Genomic DNA, 15095 nt, shown 5'->3' with positions numbered 1-15095 from the left:
GCTTCCTTACAGACTTAGCTTGCAGCCTTGCCACACTCCTGCCAGCCGCGGAAAGCAAAGTCAGCCCACCTTTCTTCAAATCCCAAACGCTCTCCACGAGCCATGGAGCTACCAGCATCTTCTAAGTCCCCAGATGACAAAGAGCCCGAGCCCAGCCTTACACGCATGCACTTGTTCTCCCCATGGACCTGCCTAGCATGAGGTTGACACGTGTGGGCAGTGCCACACCCTGCCCCGTCTCTCACTGGGCCAAATCTATGACCTTCTCTCAGTTGTCCTTGGGAGAGTCCTAAATAGTAGGCTGGGTATGTGATGGGGATGGTTGGACCCCTTTCTCCAAGGGTAAGTGTGAATTAATAGAGGCAGTGGAAGAGGCCACAGCTGACGCAGTCGAGATGATGCAATTTCTGGGTTTTATGGGGGTCAAATGCCTTAGTCCGTTTCCTGCCGTTTATTCGCCATGTGAAATTAGCTCTGTACAATGCTTAGCACAGGGCTCAGTACATAGTAAAGGCTCAATCAATCCTAGTTGTTAGGATGATGCTTGCGATAGAATGAGAGTAGTTTGATGGTGTGACCAAGAGGAAAGTGACGAGTTTCCTTGACTTCATAAGCTAAGGTGACTAATAAAGGCCCAGGGAGAAAGTTTATTCACAGAGGCTCCCAACAAGGTGACACTGGGTCTGACCATGGGCACCTCTTGTGTAGGACCTTGGACACCTTCTAGACCCCAATCATTTTCCTGCTGTTTACAGATAAGCAAACCGAGGCCCCGAGAATACAAGTACTTGTCCAAGCTCACAGTCAGTGGAAAGCAAGCACTTGACTTCTCCCCATTTCCAATCAGGCGCTCTGGACCCTGCCAAATGCCAACACTGCCTTGCTGGGTCATAACACACCCCAAATGAAAACTCACGATGCCTAACCCCTTCTGTCCACCCCATCAGCTGGGGAGCTAGAAAGACACATGGGTCTTCCTTCAGGATTTGGAAATCTTTAGGTCTAATGATTAGGGTTTCTTCCGTCCTCTTCCCACTTCTGCAGATTGGACCCCTGACTACTACGAGAATAGCTACGAGGAACACGACCAGGCAGAGAGCAGCACTAACACTCCTGCCTACCAGGAGAATCCGGACTGGTACTATACGGAAGACGGTAGGTGCCAACGCTCTTCGGGGGGCCCCTGGGAGGAGGCCAGAGCAGCTAGAAGAGAGTTTGTGTGCGACTATATGCAGGTGCCTCTCTCTCCTCTCCGACGGGCATCATAAACTGAGTATCGAATAAATGACTTAGACTGCCTTTTTTCAGTTCCAATCATATACTAGCAGGACAGGGGAGGTTGCTAGAGACTCTCTCTCCCACCCTCAAATGACAGATGATGCAGGTGAGGAGGCCAGGACTGGAGTTGACTTAGCCAGGGTCACACAACAAGTTAGTGCATCATCATCTGGGTCTCCTGACACGGTGAGTGAAAGTCATGTTCAAGATCACTCCCCAGCTTTGATTACAGGTAGGTCCTAATTACGCAGAAGGGGCTGGGTTAGCATTCAGCATCAGATTGTAGCTTTCACAAATTTGGCATTGAAACTTCCCTTCCCCTTCTGCTGTGTTTTTCTTTCTCCTTACACTCCTGGGAAGCTTTCCACCGTTGTTGATGTGTGTGCATGGGTATGTGCGTGTGTGTGTGTGTGTGTGTGTGTGCACTCACACGTGTGCTTCTACATTTGTTTTGTTTTTGTGGCTTCTTAACCCAAGCAATGGGACAGAAGGAAAAATGAGAAGTGGGGCCCAAGCAAAACCATGTGACGAAGCCAGGAGAAGGAATGGAATGCACTTAGCCGCTAGAATAAAAACTGTAACTGTGCGAAGTGGCCTGGAAGGCAGGGCCAAGATACAGGGCATCAGGGGAACATCAGAAGGGACCATCAAAACAAGAGCTGGGCCCAGGGATCCTAGTTCCTGAACCAAAGAACAATGTGTGTGAACAGAAGGATAAAGAATTCCCCAAGGGAAGATCCATTCAGACAACCATGAAAAGCCAAAGGCACAGATGAAATATGACAAAATCTAACTGAACAAGTAGTTGAAGAAAGATGAAGGCCACTGGGTCATTTCCTCCTCGCCGCCAATTCTTCTGTCACCCTCTTGCCTTTGGTCTTCTTTCCTGATGTTCAGAAAGCTTGTGTTTCATTAGGGGTGGGTTTTCTTTCCCCACTCCTGACCTCCACCCCCGGGCACTGGGAGTAGGGGAGGTCTTCAGGCTTATGAAATGCCTTCAGCATCAGAGGCAGACCCCGTGGCACTCCCAGCGAGACTGGGAGGAGAAAACACTGATGGTGGAAAAGGGGAGTTTCTCAATGAGAAACTCAATGAGATTCCTTCTCGCCTGTCCTCTTACTAACCTGAATCTCTCTCTGGTCCTATGACTGCAGTTTTCCTTGCTCTTTCAGGGCAATTCACGTTTCCCCCTTTCCCCATCATTCACTTTCTCATTCGGAGTAGGAGACTGAAATCTGATGAGCAAGTAGGGGCTTCTCCCCTGCTATTCATTGCGGTCATTGACTTCCGCCCACGTATCATAGATCCGTGCCTGTCCAACCCCTGTGAACATGGCGGGGACTGCCTTGTCAGCGGGGACAACTTCACATGCAGCTGTCCAGCCCCTTTCTCTGGAAACAGGTGTCAGAATGGTGAGTGCGCTTTCACTGGATTCCTTCTTCCCTCTGAGTTGAACAAGAGGCAGTTCCTCCTCCAACTCAAGGGGGTAAAAAGGGCTGAATGATTCATGGAAAGGGTTATAATCATACATATTGTATCATCTATAATGGACTCCTCAGCATGAAAACAAGCAGCATCTCCTTGAATCCTCACCCATGCATATTGGCTAGATGGGTATGTCCATTCTATAGATGGGAACACTGAGGCTAAGAGGAGATAAGAGCTGGACTCTGACGTATTCTACACTCAGGACTTTTTGCTTTGAGTGTTTAGACTAATTACAACAGAGAAATACTGTTCTCAAATGAGAGGGAAGGAAGAACGTGAGGGCATATGAAGCCCAACCCAGTTAGAGAAAGGGAGCCCAGAGATACAGAGAACCTTCTCATGGTCACACAGCTAGTTAGGAGAAGAGCAGATATTAGCATCCTGCTGCCTGGCTCCTATCCCCATGCTCTTTCTTCCTGCCATCCTCACTTACGGAGACTCTGATAAAAACAATGTCTGCCTCGGTGACCTCTTATGGGCATAACATGAAGCCATGTTGAGAAGATACAGAACTCTTGTGGGCTAATTGCACCCCTGGAGAGAACGTGGATTTTGTTCCATCTAGTGACCATCTAACCGGGGTGAGGGAGGCAGTGAGGATCTTTAAATAGGGCTTTATGGTTACCTTCTTTTGTTTGTGCCCTCTTCACCCCTTCCTTCCATTTTCAGTGCTGTCAGTCCTTCAATAAATGTGTCAGGATGGTTTGGGGTATCAGGCATTAACATAGTATCTGGGCTCATCCCTCAACTTCCCCAAAGAACAGCAAAATTGTAAATGAAATATAAAATCAACTACAAAGTAGAGAAACTCAAATTGCAGCTTTGTTTGTTGAAGATGTAAAAATTATCCAGGTTTTTTACAAAGATAGAGTAAAAAAGAATATGAGCCCTGGAGGGAACTGGGCTGCAATCATCCATGACCCAAGGATTTATTTAAAAAAAAACAAACTTTTTATTTATTTTTTTTTGGTCCAGGAGTAGCATGGTATTTCAGGACCACAGACAAGGGCATGCGCTCTGTCAGTCGCCCTCACCACCCCCAAACATTGTATTGTGCAGGTACCCCAGTAAGTAAAATGTGTCCCCAAATCATGTCGCTTACTTCTCAATGGATCTCCTACAGTGCAAAACAAGTGCAAGAACAACCCATGTGACCGGGGCGAATGTCTCATTACCCAGAGTCCTCCCTATTACCGCTGCGCCTGTAAACACCCTTACAGGGGTCCAGACTGCTCCACGGGTAAGTGCTGGAGGCCCCTTCTATGCTAGGTTTTCTCTTTCTGGCTTGTGCCGAGGACGTCTGCAACCTATTGTGTAGAAGTCCAGATATCTCTGATGTTTTAGTGGCATCCAAGATGACCCATTTAACTAGGACTTTTTAAAATGTATCATCCCGCAGCCCCTGGCTGGCTCAGTCAGTACAGCATTCAACTCTTGATTTTGGGGGTTGTGAGTTCGAGCCCCACATCGGGTGTAGAGATTACTTAAAAATAAAATCTTGAAAAAAATAAAATACATCACCCCTGGAGAGTCTAGGGGGAATTGACTAACCTGTGTCCCCTCTCATCCAAAAAGAATAATCATGAAACTCTTTTCCTCCAAGAAGTAAGCCCTGGTCTATTCCTGGAATGGGCCATATAGGAGATTAAATCTGTACTTAGTCACTGGTATGAGTCAGGCGTTGTCCCAAGAGATTTACATTTTTTCTTACATTCTTCCAAAAATACCATAAGAAAGAGCTTTACAGATGAAGGAACTGAAGTTCAGAGAAGTTAACTAACTTGCTTTCAGTCACGCAGCTATCAAGGGGCAGAGGTAGGTTTCAACGCAGCTCAGACTGGCCGCCAGGTTCCTGCTCAGTCTACACCTCTTATTCCTTACTGAGCTAGCCATCTACTTAATATGTTCTCCTTTGCATGGCCTCCATCATATTGCCTCACCCATGTTTGTTTATGTTCTTAAGGTTCATGTGTACGTTTGCTAGAGCGTCAGTGGGTCTGCTTTCCTCTTTGGTAACACAACTTTTGTGAAAGGGTGGGCACCAGAAGAGTGCCACCGATATCTCCTCATCATCTCCGATGTAACCACAACTCCTTCTGAAAAGCCTTCCTGGCCCCATTTCCTGTGTTCACAGCGGTTCCTGTGTGTAGGCCAAATCCCTGCCAAAATGGCGGCATCTGCTCCAGGCACAGGCGGAGAACCAAGTTCACCTGTACCTGCCCTGACCAGTTCAAGGGGAGATTCTGTGAAATAGGTATGGGTCTCTACCTCCACTTCAACAGAAACTCGGGGCCACAGTAAGGACTATGGGATCCTTTTATGTTTGGGTTTTGTTCCCAGAATGGGATTCACGTCAGGATTCCCAAGCTCTACTGTTGCCTCTGCCTTATAACCTAAGGGCATAGGGTGCTCCTGGCTCCGTGTAAATAAAGTCATAAACTGGGATGTAGGGCAGGCAAATCAAACACACCTGGGCCTCTCTGGGCCTCAACCCACAGGCCACCAGCCCTTGTGTGAGCCAAAATTAAAAAACTAAGTTCCATCTACCCACAACCACGATGTTTCATGTTTTTAAGCTGGGCTGAATGTGACATATACAAGCCACTTCCTTTCTGGAATTCATGGTGGAATCTCAGGGTGAACAATATTCAGAACCGGTTCCTCTCCCCACCTGATCACACCTGCCAGGTCCTTTTCAGGAGCTGCATGCCAGTCCCTCTCAGTTCCTGTGTTCCTGCCTGCTCTCTCCAAGGTCCTGATGACTGCTACGTTGGTGATGGCTACTCTTACCGAGGGAAAGTGAGTAAGACAGTCGAGCAACACTCATGCCTTTACTGGAACTCCCACCTACTCTTGCAGGAGAATTACAACGTGTTCATGGAAGATGCTGAGACCCACGGGCTTGGGGAGCACAACTTCTGCAGGTAAAACCTACCTTCTTCCCCATGAAGAAGCACCCCTTGGGTACTTTTTAGTGTAAGGGTTTGTCTGTCCCTTTGCTCTGCTCCTAGTGTCCCTGGGCCAACTTAGAAATTGGGGGTGGGTGTGGATCACTGAAACTCATCAGCTTTCTTTCTAGGAAGGTTTTCCTACACAGGATAGGCTAGGGTGTGCTGCTATAACAAATAGCCCCCAGATCCCAGTGGCTTGAATACCTCAGGGTTTAATTTTCACTGTGGCTGCATGTGTCGTGTGGGTTGGGGAATGAGGGTAACTTAGCTCCACAAAGTGACTCAAATACCCAGGAAAGGCAAGGAGAGACTCAAAAATGGAGCATGAGTTTTTCATCACCTAAACCTAGAAGGGACACATCACTTCTGCCCACATATTTCATTGGCCAGAAATAGTCATGCCATCCTGCTTAAGTTCAAGAGAGAGATATAGAGGATAAAATGGAATGTCTGGTGAACATTGCGATCTCTGCCACAAGGACGTTCAGGTTTTTCCATGTCAGGATAATGCCATTTCTATCCCTGGTGATGACTAGCTACCTTCATCTCCTTCTGCTGCCTCCAGAATACACTGTTGGCTTCCTCCAGTGCTGTAACTAAGGCCGAGGACACATATCATCTGCATATAAGGGGCAGGAATTTTTTGTATGGCTTTAAAGTGGTTCCATTAAGCCAGAGGACTTCCCTTGCACGAAATGCAAGTTACCTCCCACTTTCACTCACTTTGAGCTTTTCCTTTCATGGAAGGGTTTTCAGGGTGATGCCCATGGCAGACTTCCTTAGAGAATAACCACACATGGAATTTGAAGGTCTGGGCAGAGGAGCCCTTCTCTCACCATGCATCTGTGGCTATTTCACTTTCTTGGCAAAGGAGAATCTTCAACAGGGATCTCATTTCTTTTCCTACAAACACTTTGATATGTCCCATGGATCCGGCACAAGGCTTGTTAACTATTTTCTGGTCATTGGGATTTTCCTCTGCAAGTTAAGGTTTTGCCAAAAACACTTACGTGCCAGGGTTTGTTAACCTGTTAGAGGAATGAAATGGAATGTGGCCCCCAGGGGAACACAGGAACTTGGTACTTTCTTATCCAAATGTCCTTTGATGAAGTTCAGTGGCTTTACCAAGCCTTGACCATGGGTTATTTTCTATTTTCATTTTAGAAACCCAGATGGAGACAAAAAGCCCTGGTGTTTCATTAAAGCAAACAATGCAAAGGTGAAATGGGAGTACTGTGATATTTCAGCTTGCTCAGCCCTAGGTAAGACCATGGCTGTCCAGAAACCCCAGTAATGGTGAGGCTACAGGTCAATAGATAGATGGTCCTGTCACCCCATTTCTTCCAGCCCTGTTCACCCAGCACACCTGTTTTTCCAATTGCCATCCCAGTAGAAACCCAAATGCCCAATCCTCTGCTCCCCTTTCAGGATGTCTAGCAAGCCTGGATACCTTTGTAAACTGAGGCCAGTGATCCAGCTATAAACTCATGTTTCCTTACTCCCAGTCAGTGCACTCAGCAAATACTTATGGATTGCTCACTATGTTCCAGGTACTATGTCAGGTCTTCAGTATACAGTGGTGATCAAACACTGGCTGAGACTTCATAGCTTCTCAGGGTGCAACCTGGACAGAATTCCAGCTTCACAATCTTCCTGGCAGGCTTCTCTGACCCACCTCTCTATCCGTGTCTCTACCCAGGATTACCTCCCTGGATAGTTTCAATTCTGTGCCTTTGCTCTCATGGTCAGCTCTGTCTAGAATACTCCATCCCAAGTCTGATTTTGTCCATATCCAACCATTCTTTAAAAATCAACTCAAGTAACCCTTCCTCCAGTGGTGGGTTTACATATTTACACACACATTTTTGTATAGATGTCAAAATAAGAACTAAAAAGCAACATCTTCATTGTTAATTCTATAGACTTGCTTCGTAGGAATCCATGTGTTAATACATATTAACTGTGCACCTACTATATGCCCACCTTGTATGCATCAGTGCAGTCTCTTAACTCCGAAGCTTGCTAGGCTGCTGGACTCAGTGTCATACCTCTGACAGGTTCCTTCTGAGGCCCTGGAAGGAAAATGAGTAGTGTGACTTTTCTTTCTTGTGTCCCACAGACATTGCTGACCCAGAGGGAAGCCCCACAGAACCTCTGACCAAGCTTCCAGGGTTTGACTCGTGTGGGAGGACTGAGATGACACAGAGGAAGGTCAAGAGGATCTATGGAGGCTTTAAGAGCACGGCGGGCAAGCACCCGTGGCAGGCATCCCTGCAGACCTCGCTGCCACTGACCGTCTCCATGCCCCAGGGCCACTACTGTGGGGGAGCGCTGATCCACCCCTGCTGGGTGCTTACTGCCGCCCACTGCACCAAGTAGGTGCCTACTGAAAGCAGAGACCAGGGAGACTCAAGTCCCTGGGGGGTGTTCTCCCCTTCCCATCTGAGCAGCATTTTGGTGACTCTGGCAGGCTCAGAGGGGCTGATCTAGGTCTAAGAGCAAAAGAGTGGCTCCTTAAAACGAGATAGAAAAGAGCTGCCATGTCTAGAATGCTTACCACGTGCATTGCATGGATTATGACAGGTAATCCTGAACACTATCTACTGGAAGACAAGCTGAGGAAGGACAGGGATTCTTACCTTTATTAATTGTCATATACCCAATGCCTACTGCAGGTGAAAAAGTTGATTGTTATTCTCATTTCATAAACAAGGACCCTGGGTCTTGGGAAGGTTTAGCACCTTGTGTAAAGTCATGGGGAAAGTGAGTAGGTAAATGGAATATGAACCCAGACTGACCTGTTTCCTTAACCTCTCCAGTGTTACCCTGAACACAGAAAAATAGCATGCTCCTATCTGATGCCACTACCATGACCTCCTGGTGGTGTGTGTCTTCGGCCATGACACCTGTTTGGCCTAGAGAAGCCAGCACCTACTTAGGAGTCTGAATTACCACCACTTCCCCTGATTCCCCAAGTTCATGGTCAGGGCTGGTCCCATGCAGCCCAGGTTTTGGTGGCAGCCTTGAAGATCTTCCTATCCACCATCATTAAACAATTTCTTCTGGGATTCCTCAACCATGCAAACATTAGCCTCCACAAAGAATAGTTGTTCTAGAAGTTAATTGGCTGCTCTTTAGCAAATACTAGGGGGATGGGCGGTCTCTCAGGAAATGTGGGATACACGTTACAGCTTGCATTTGGAGACCATGTTTCCTCACATTTTCTTATTTGGACCACACAGCAGAGTTCTGTGAGCAAGATGACAGTTATAGATGAGGATGCCAAGGCTGCAGAAGGTCAGTCATTTGTCCAAGGTCACCCAGCTCACTGGGACCAGAGCCAGGGCTTAGTGTCAGACTCTCAAATACCAGACCATCTTACCTTCCCTTGCAGCATAAAAACCAAACATCTGAAAGTCGTGTTAGGGGACCAGGACCTGAAGAAGACAGAATTCCATGAGCAGAGATTCGGGGTGGAGAAGATTTTCAAGTACAGCCACTATAATGAAAGTGAAGAGATTCCCCACAATGATATTGGCAAGTGTCCTCTATGGTGGATCTCCCATGGGTCTTCTCCTGGGTAGATTTCATTATGGATGGAAAGCTGAGGTTTGGTTCTAGAAGGTGCTTTTATCTTCTTGGTCCCTCACAGACACTCTAAGGAAGAGAATTTATTCCAGAGCCCTTTAGTTAGAAAGGTCTGTGTTGATGTTATCGATAAATGGGGGGAAGCTGTGCTAGCAAGGCTGTATTGTGGAAAGAGCTCAGCCTTGACTCCCAGCTCCCTCCCTTACTAGCTGGCTTCACTTCTCCAAGCCTCAGCTCCTCCACTATAAAATGGGTACACTGGTGTACAATGCTCCGCTTCCTGTGTGTTAAGTGACATGGTGTGCATGTGTCCCGTGTACATCTGGCATCTGGTAGGTGCTCGGATGTAGAGGCAAAGATGTTAAGCTGCTGGCTGCTCAGGGTGTACCCCAGTTCTCCATTCCTGGGACCTGTCACTCTCTCTCCTTCCTCAATATCTCTTTTTCTTTCCCTCTTGAAGCCTGTTCTTAAAAAATTAAACAATGGATTAAAATGGATTAGAAATGATTTCAAACTCCACTATTATTTTTTGGTATTACTCTCAGCCTGAAGTGTGCCTCCTCCCCAGGTAGAAGTTAAAAGAATGCAGTGGCGGAGGAGCAAGGCATTTGTTTGTTAGGCATTGGGAGTGGGGCCTTGCTATGTCTATCTCCTGATCAAGCTAAAGCTAATGACAGAGAGGATATCGTCATTCATTTCCTCTTTCTCTCCCTACCTAGCTTTGCTCAAACTGAAGCCAGTAGATGGTCACTGTGCTCTCGAATCCAAATACGTGAAGACCGTATGTTTGCCTGATAGTGTTTTCCCTTCTGGAACTGAATGCCACATCTCTGGGTGGGGTGTGACAGAAACAGGTGAGTCTGGCCATGCACCCTCCTGAGACTCAGGTGAGTTGCACTAACCAGAGAAGAAAGGGATCAAACTCCACATTGCTTCTGAACTTGAAATCAGTATTCCATTGAAGGTGTATTACCAAAAGGAAGAGATTGCCTCATGGCTAAAGCTCTAGATAAATCTTATCACCTCCAAGGAGTCTTCCCTGATCTTTGTATCTGTCCCTGTCTCCAATCTTGACTTCCATCAAGCATTGATCCCATACCCACGAGATCGCTCTCCTTCCCTAGGTAGATTGGAAAGAGGATAGGTTATAAAGATGGGTTTGGCATCAGACAAGACTTATGTTGGGTTCTTGGCTTTGTCGCTTGGACAGTTGAGTTTGAGTTCCTCCATAACCACACTTACCTCCTAGGTTTGCAATCATGATAAAAGGAGCTGATAGAATTCTATGGAGATATTCACTAAGTCAGCCCCGAGGGTAGGGTCTGAGCTCATTCATTTGTCTCCCCTGGAGTGCTTTGCTCAGGGGTCTTCTCATCATGGGCATTCTATAAATTTTCTTAAGCCAAGCTATTGATTTGTCTCTAGGATGTGCTCTTATCTGAAAAAGTAACCACAGGATTAATTCCTCATGTGTTGACAAGATTATAATCTCTAACATACGAAATTCAGAGGCATATTTCAAGTTTTTCTCAAAGACTCAAAGTAGATCTCTCTTCCCCCCAAATCTTGTCCTTAATAATGGAAAGCAAGTAACACTTTAAATAGACCTGTATTAGTGAAGAAAATGAAATGTAATATACAAATTTGTCAGAAGGCTTTTGGGAAAGAAGATTTTGGGTTAATCAGATCTAGGGTTAGCCAGAGACCAGTCTTCATAGCTATTTTCACTGTCGCACACATAAACCTGTCAATATCACCGTGCTGACCAGAGCAAATTGAGCAGAACAGAGGGTCCTCAGGGGAAGAAATCTGTGCTCTGGGAAGTAGGTAATCTAGAGGAGTGACCAGGGCACTACATCCATCATTAGGAATCTACTGTGTGCCAGCCCTCTGCTAGGAAATTTAAAAAATGGTTTAAAACACTATCCCTGCCCTTCTGACCTGATGGTCTAGTTGGGGAGACAGAAGAGGGAATAAATGATTCTGTTCCACTGTGATATAAAAACAGCATGGAAGGTCTATAAAACCACAGTGAAGACTGGAGGCCAAGAGCCCCCATCCTTGAAAGATGAGATTCCTCTGCCCATCTCCTGGAAAAACCTTCCTTTCTGAGTTCAGACCTGTGGCCATCTTATCAATGCTAGCTTCTGGTGAGGCAGGTGTCACCCGGGTCCCCACAGTGGTGACTTCTTTTCTCTACCCCACAGGAGAAGGATCCCGCCAGCTCCTGGATGCCAAGGTCAAGCTGATTGCCAACGCTTTGTGCAATTCTCACCGACTCTATGACCACATGATCGACGACAGCATGATTTGTGCAGGAAACCTTCAGAAGCCTGGGAAAGACTCCTGCCAGGTCAGAGATTCCAAGTGGCACTTGGAGAGGAGACATGGGCAGGAGCTTATGCTCGGCAGAGGCCAGACTGGGAGCCCACGGCTGGGAGGCAGGTTCCGAGGCCCACCTGCCATAAAGCTAAGGCACAGGCAGGCATACCTGTCCTGAGGCAAATTCGAATCCACACCCATCCAGGAGGGTCCAGCATAGTAACTGTTGTGGTCACTTTGCCTGCTGTGTCTAATTTAATTCTCGTGACACTGGTGAAGGGGATGTCATCATCATCATCTCACAGATGCTTAGAGAAGTGATCTTGGCCTATAGCACCTGGCTGGTGAGTGGCAGAGCGGGAATTTCCTTCACTGTGTTTAAACTTGAAGATGGTGCTTCTGGCCACGGTCCTGGGCAGCATCACTGCAAATCCCAACAAGGAACCATCCAAAGGACCAGTGGTTAGAAGGAGAAAGATGACAGGCCCAGAGAATTCTCTGCCAAGCCCTCATGGACTCAGGCGCATACAGTGGTATTCATTTCTCTCCCTTCAGAGCTTTGTGTCTTAGAAGGCTTCAGAAGAGCCCTGCCACCACTTTCCAGAGAAATCCACTGGGGCGATTTCACCCCATCGCCCCCTGGCATCTCCTCATGGAAGGTGGAGGGTGTCTCTGAATGTATTCTGATTCACAAAGCTGAACTCATGTCTCTTTTTCTCCCTTAGGGTGACTCTGGAGGCCCTCTGACCTGTGAGAAGGATGGCACCTACTACGTCTATGGGATAGTGAGCTGGGGCCTGGAATGTGGGAAGAAGCCAGGAGTCTATACCCAAGTTACCAAATTCCTGAATTGGATCAAAGCCACCCTCCAAAAGGAGGGTGGCTTATAAGGTGTCTTCTGAACCTGAGAGCCCATTGTCCTGAGCACCCAGACAAGGCTAGGCCTCATGGGCAGCACCGGACATGCTGAGAGCCCCCAGGTGGCCACACAGCCGAGTGTCCATGCTCTGAGCAGAGACAACCGCCACCCAGCCTGGGGATCCCTGGACCAGCATGTCTACCGCTTTATCAGGCTGCTTTGTGGGTAACCCAAGAAATGCCAGAATCAACCCAATAGATACTTTGTTGGCTTCCCTTCAAACAATGGTAACTTCCAGAAAATCACAGACCACATTCACCTCAGACATTTGCAAATGTGGGATTTCAGAATGACCGGAGCCAGTGCAAGTCACCTTAACATCTTTATTCCTCACCCCAGACACCTAAGGCACGCCACAGACCCGGCCACCCCCTTCCAGGTTCAGACGGGGGACCAAAAATACAACATTCTCCGTGGCTTTCTGAGAGTCACTGCTTTAGTAAAGGCGGCTCGGGGATGGGCTGGTGAGCGGTTTTTTCAGCTCGCTCAAATGGAAGCATGTCTCTGGTGGGCACATTTCCTCCCGAGCCCCTTTCCCAAGAATCCTGGGTGAACGCTGCTCACAACGGCAGAACCTTCCTTCTGTTGACGTGCAGAATCTCCGTGGCATCTGGGTTCACGTCCCCCCTCTGATGATATGCGGGCTCCACAGCCTCTGGCCCCCCCTGCGGAAATCAAACATACCTCCCTGGGTCAGAATGAAGCTTCTGCCGGGCTCCCACAGGACGAGCAGCCTCAGATGCCCCGGGAGCATTTCAAATGCTCCCCCTCCCCTGCCCTTCCCCTCCTCCACCCTCCCCAAGAGAAAGGATCCTCGAGGCAAGAAGGAGAAAGAAGCAAAGCCAATCTCTCATTTAGACGTGGCGTCTTTCTTCTGAACAAAGTAGGGTTCAAAACCCAGACTGTTGCAGCCAGTGAGTCCCTGACCCTTTCTGTGGATGTAACGAGCAAGCAGTCAGCACAGCCTGGGCTGCCGTGGCCCGCGATTGAAGGAGCCCCGGTAGGCTTGTCTCCGCACAACTAATGGCTGCGACTTCAGAGAAAACCCTGCAGGAAGTTTAACCCGGGTGTCATCCGCCTGGTCATCTCAGACCCATGAAATTAGGCGCCTTGCTCCAGCTGCATTTCACACTTCTTTAGAGCCAGCTGACCTTTGGCCAAAAATAAAGTTTGAAAAGAAACAATGAGTTTGCCTTTCCCCACAGCCTTGTTGGCTGGGATGGGTTTGCGGCTGGCTACTCACAGAAGCCCCCCGGAGAACCAGGCCCCCTGCCTTGGCCAGTTCTGCTGCCCGCCGAGCCATTTCCACTTTGTAGGAGCCGGGAGGTGTCCAGCCGATACCTCTGGTCAGGTTCAAGTCTGATTTGTACTTGACCTTAGGGGACGGAGGGAAGCAAGAGGAATAGGTCAGCAGGGTCTGGGGCGGTTTGGCCACAGAGTGGCCTCTGTGGAATGGAGCATATGCCATCGTCAGTAAAGCCAAGACGAGGGGGGCAAACTCCTCCTAAGCTCCCTGGCACAGAGGGCCCGATGAGCTGTGAGCTGGGCCAGCATGTCGCCGAGCTTTGTATCTTTTGGCTCATACAATGAGAGCGACACTGGGGGTGGAGGGTGGGGAGGATCGGTTCAAGTCTCAGCTCCCACCTCCACTCGCTCTGTGGCCTTGGGAAAGCCATTTCCCTTCTCTGGGCTTCAGCTGCCTCCCAGAGAAAATGCAAGGACCGAGTTAGGGAACTGCTAAGACCTCTCGGAAACAGCATGGCAGAACCATTGAGAGCTTGAGCTCCCACATCAAACCAAACTGGGTTCGTATCTGAGATCTGCCACTTATTTGCTGGGTGATCTTGAGTCAGTTTCCTAACCTCTCCAGGCCTGCGGTTCCTCAACTGAAAATGGGGCAGGGATGGGTTGCTGCAGGAGCTCCGTGGTGTAATGCTTGAGAAAGCATTTGGCACTGAGCCTGGCCCACGGTAAAGACTCAACAAATTACAATTATGATTCCTTCTGGCACTACAGTGTTAGGTCTCCCGGACTCTATCTCAGCCCAGCTCCCCCCACCCCCAGAAGGTCATGTGGGATGCGGTGTGATGGCCAAGGCAGCAGAGGAAGGCTCTTGGCCTGGGGGGAGCTCACATCGCTCTGCAGCTGGTGGGCCTTCTGTGCGTGCTTCAGGCCCAGCTGCTCCGGGTCACAGGTGGGCTGGGGCAGGGGCTGCCTGTAGCACACGTCGCTGGCCAGCTGCTGGCTCCTCCTGGCCTGGAGGAAGCCGGGCTGGTCCGGGCGGCTGTGGAACTGGGACCGACTCTTGGCAAAGTCCTTCTTGTACTCATTGTCACTCTGGAGTTTGCCGACGCTGAGGAAATGCCTCATCCTTGGGTCGTCGTTGACGCTGCGGTAACCAACCTGCAGGCCCCGGTCCCGCAGGAAGGCCTCTTTATACCGGAACTGCAGGTCAGAGGAGCAGAGATGGGTCCTGGGGGCCTGCCTCCCCTCCCGGGCCAGCCCACAGGATTCTCAGCAGGAAGTTCCACGATGGGGTAAGAGCACAG

The 15095-nt window shown here is 48.7% G+C and overlaps 2 protein-coding genes across 2 annotated transcripts in view; one reads left to right on the top strand and one right to left on the bottom strand.

Moving 5' to 3' along the window:
* Positions 1 to 102: 102 nt before the first annotated feature.
* HABP2 (hyaluronan binding protein 2) lies at positions 103 to 12722 on the top strand. Its single transcript, XM_040624320.1, has 12 exons — positions 103 to 163; positions 1045 to 1155; positions 2583 to 2690; positions 3890 to 4006; positions 4901 to 5020; positions 5519 to 5690; positions 6882 to 6979; positions 7837 to 8092; positions 9112 to 9254; positions 10025 to 10159; positions 11513 to 11658; positions 12353 to 12722. Exons 1-12 carry the CDS (start codon positions 103 to 105, stop codon positions 12515 to 12517), a joined length of 1632 nt encoding a protein of 543 aa, XP_040480254.1. The 3' UTR covers positions 12518 to 12722.
* Positions 12723 to 12855: 133 nt separating this feature from the next.
* The window catches only part of LOC103657298 (nebulin related anchoring protein), a 69400-nt gene continuing 67160 nt past the window's right edge, over positions 12856 to 15095 (bottom strand). The window contains exons 40-42 of the mRNA XM_040624430.1: positions 14680 to 14991; positions 13790 to 13921; positions 12856 to 13211 (exon numbers count right to left, since the gene is read on the bottom strand). Coding sequence (XP_040480364.1) covers positions 13107 to 13211; positions 13790 to 13921; positions 14680 to 14991 — 549 coding nt within the window. The 3' untranslated portion in view covers positions 12856 to 13106. The remainder of the gene's footprint in view (positions 13212 to 13789; positions 13922 to 14679; positions 14992 to 15095) is intronic.

The sequence above is a fragment of the Ursus maritimus genome, unplaced genomic scaffold (genome assembly GCF_017311325.1).
Source record: "Ursus maritimus isolate PB19 unplaced genomic scaffold, ASM1731132v1 scaffold_7, whole genome shotgun sequence".
In the NCBI taxonomy this organism is placed as follows: domain Eukaryota; kingdom Metazoa; phylum Chordata; class Mammalia; order Carnivora; family Ursidae; genus Ursus; species Ursus maritimus.
The sequence above is the reverse complement of the archived record's forward strand: the minus strand, read 5'-3'. Positions and strand labels throughout refer to the sequence as shown.

Coding starts and splice junctions, on each gene's coding strand:
- HABP2 (XM_040624320.1), top strand. CDS start 103: ATGGAGCTACCAGCATCTTCTAAGTCCCCAGATGACAAAGAGCCCGAG. Junction 164..1,044: donor GCCCGAGCCCAGCCTTACAC/GCATGCACTTGT, acceptor CCACTTCTGCAG/ATTGGACCCCTGACTACTAC. Junction 2,691..3,889: donor TGGAAACAGGTGTCAGAATG/GTGAGTGCGCTT, acceptor GATCTCCTACAG/TGCAAAACAAGTGCAAGAAC.